We start from the raw sequence: 2148 nt of genomic DNA, 5'->3' as shown, positions 1-2148 counted from the left end.
GACAGTTGTGTATACATATTAGCTCTGTTCCAGAACTAAAAAGTTTTTAAAATTTTTACCACTTTTACACATTTTGCGTTCCCGTACACAAAATTTATATGAAAATCGTTTACGACTTTTACAACTTTTACGACTTTTACCACTTTATAAAGTACGGGAACAGGCCAATTATTTATCGAAACTTATTTTTTTCGAACTGACACTTGCATGTGTAAACGTTCCGATTTTTATTTTATTTCATATTCTTTATTTGCAATCTATTAAAAATATTAAGCAAATTACATCAAATTATAATGACTTAACAGATGCCCCCATACTTTCTTTAGAATAAGAGCTTTATACTTATATTGTGATGAATATATAGGTAACAAATGGTATATGTAACAGGTTACAAATGGTGTTATTTCATGTGTAACGCAGTAAGCAACTAAGATTCAGGATCGAAAGGGCAAGTCCAAGGTATGGCATCTTTTGAGACGTCTTACGTCATTGCTATTGTCTAGTAACATAATTGCTAAAGCGTTAGGATGATTACTCAATCTTTGTAAATAATTTGTTTTGAATTTCTTGATTTCCATGTCTACAAAAGGTATACTGTGTTGTTTGAATAATTTTTATATTTGATTTACTGCAAGTTCCCTAAAGATGTATACCATAACACCAAATAGGTTTAAGAATTGCTTTATATAAAAGAACTTTATTTTCCAAACATAATTCCGATTTTGGGCCGAGCAACCAGTACATCTTCTTAGCATAGCAGTTTTCGATCCAAATGTATTCTCAAATATTTTACTGTAGAACAAAGTGGTATAATTGAGCCATTTGTGTGTGTTGCTGACTGCGGCAGAAGGGCAGGAGGCTTGCGTTAAACAATGTACAAAATGCCAGTTTTGATGTCTTGTACAAATCGTTTATTTCTATACAAAAGGAATAACAGTTAATACACAACAGCAATAATAACAACCAAAAATACTTACCGCAGTTTTGCACCTCCTTCTTCAACAAAATCAAAATTAAAATGAGAAAAGTGAGCGCCGCTGATTGACAAATAAGAATGCAAGAAGAAAGAGGAACATGCAAAACAGCGGTTTACATGTAAACGTCAACTAACGATAATTCACTAATAATTGATGACACAAAATAAATTGATAACAAAAAAACGATAACACTAATTGAACGCACGCATTCACTGGTTGTTCTGGAACACCCCCGCCCCCGTGGAGCGACCAGCTTCACCAACATCTACGTCCAGAACAGCCAACTTGGACATCGGACACTGCAATTCTCCGGACGATGTCTTCACATCAGCTCTTCTCGGCACACCATCCACTCCAGCATAAACACAAGTGACCAAACCTGTCCGCCATTGACTTCTTGGAACATTTGGGTCGCAGATGAACACCACATCACCAACTCTGATGGGATCAACTCGTTCACACCACTTGACTCTCCTCGTGAGAGTGGGCAAATACTCTGCAATCCACCTCTTCCAAAATCTATCTCGAAGGCTTCTTAAAATTCGCCATTGTTTCTTCAGGGAGAAGAGCTTGCCGTCTGGTTCATCAACGGACGGAGTTGAGGCAACATTTCCTCTGCCAATTAAAAAATGGTTAGGAGTAAGCGGCTCCTCTTCATCAGGGCTTATTGGTAAATGAGTTAGGGGACGGGAATTTACTATGTTCTCTGCTTCAATCAACAGAGACTGCAACACATGTTCTCTGGGGGAAACCTCTTTCACCGTGTGCCGCAAAACCTTTTTCACACATTGTACCATTCTTTCCCATATACCACCTTCCGAAGGATTCGCAGGACAATTAAATATCTACTCTATTCCTCTCATGGATAACTCACTTTGCATCCTATGAGCACCCTATTTGCATCCATGAGCACCAATAAAATTTTTACCAATATCGGAACGAATCCTGGCAGGAACACCTCTACGACCAATAAAATTCCTTATGGCAATAATACACGAATCTGTTGACAGGTCATGAGCTAACTCCAGGTGTACGGCACGTATGGTTAGACAGGTGAATAGTGCCACCCACCTCTTCTCAGTCCTTCTTCCAATTGTAACCGTAAGTGGACCAAAATAATCGAGTCTAGTGTACTTGAACGGCACAATATTAGGCTCAAGTCGGTCGAATG

At 38.2% G+C, this 2148-nt stretch overlaps 1 protein-coding gene across 1 annotated transcript; it reads right to left on the bottom strand.

Annotated features, from left to right (window-relative positions):
- Nucleotides 1–1186: 1186 nt before the first annotated feature.
- On the bottom strand, nucleotides 1187–1774 carry LOC141398205 (uncharacterized). The gene has a single exon (XM_073975438.1). The coding sequence runs from the start codon at nucleotides 1772–1774 to the stop codon at nucleotides 1187–1189; it is 588 nt and encodes a 195-aa protein (XP_073831539.1).
- Nucleotides 1775–2148: the final 374 nt, after the last annotated feature.

Source organism: Musca autumnalis, unplaced genomic scaffold (assembly GCF_047663935.1).
Source record: "Musca autumnalis isolate F117 unplaced genomic scaffold, ASM4766393v1 scaffold_3, whole genome shotgun sequence".
In the NCBI taxonomy this organism is placed as follows: domain Eukaryota; kingdom Metazoa; phylum Arthropoda; class Insecta; order Diptera; family Muscidae; genus Musca; species Musca autumnalis.
This window is presented reverse-complemented; position numbering and strand designations above follow the sequence as displayed.

What these genes read in the sequence shown, in the direction of transcription:
- LOC141398205 (XM_073975438.1), bottom strand. Translation starts at nt 1,774, where the DNA reads ATGGTACAATGTGTGAAAAAGGTTTTGCGGCACACGGTGAAAGAGGTT.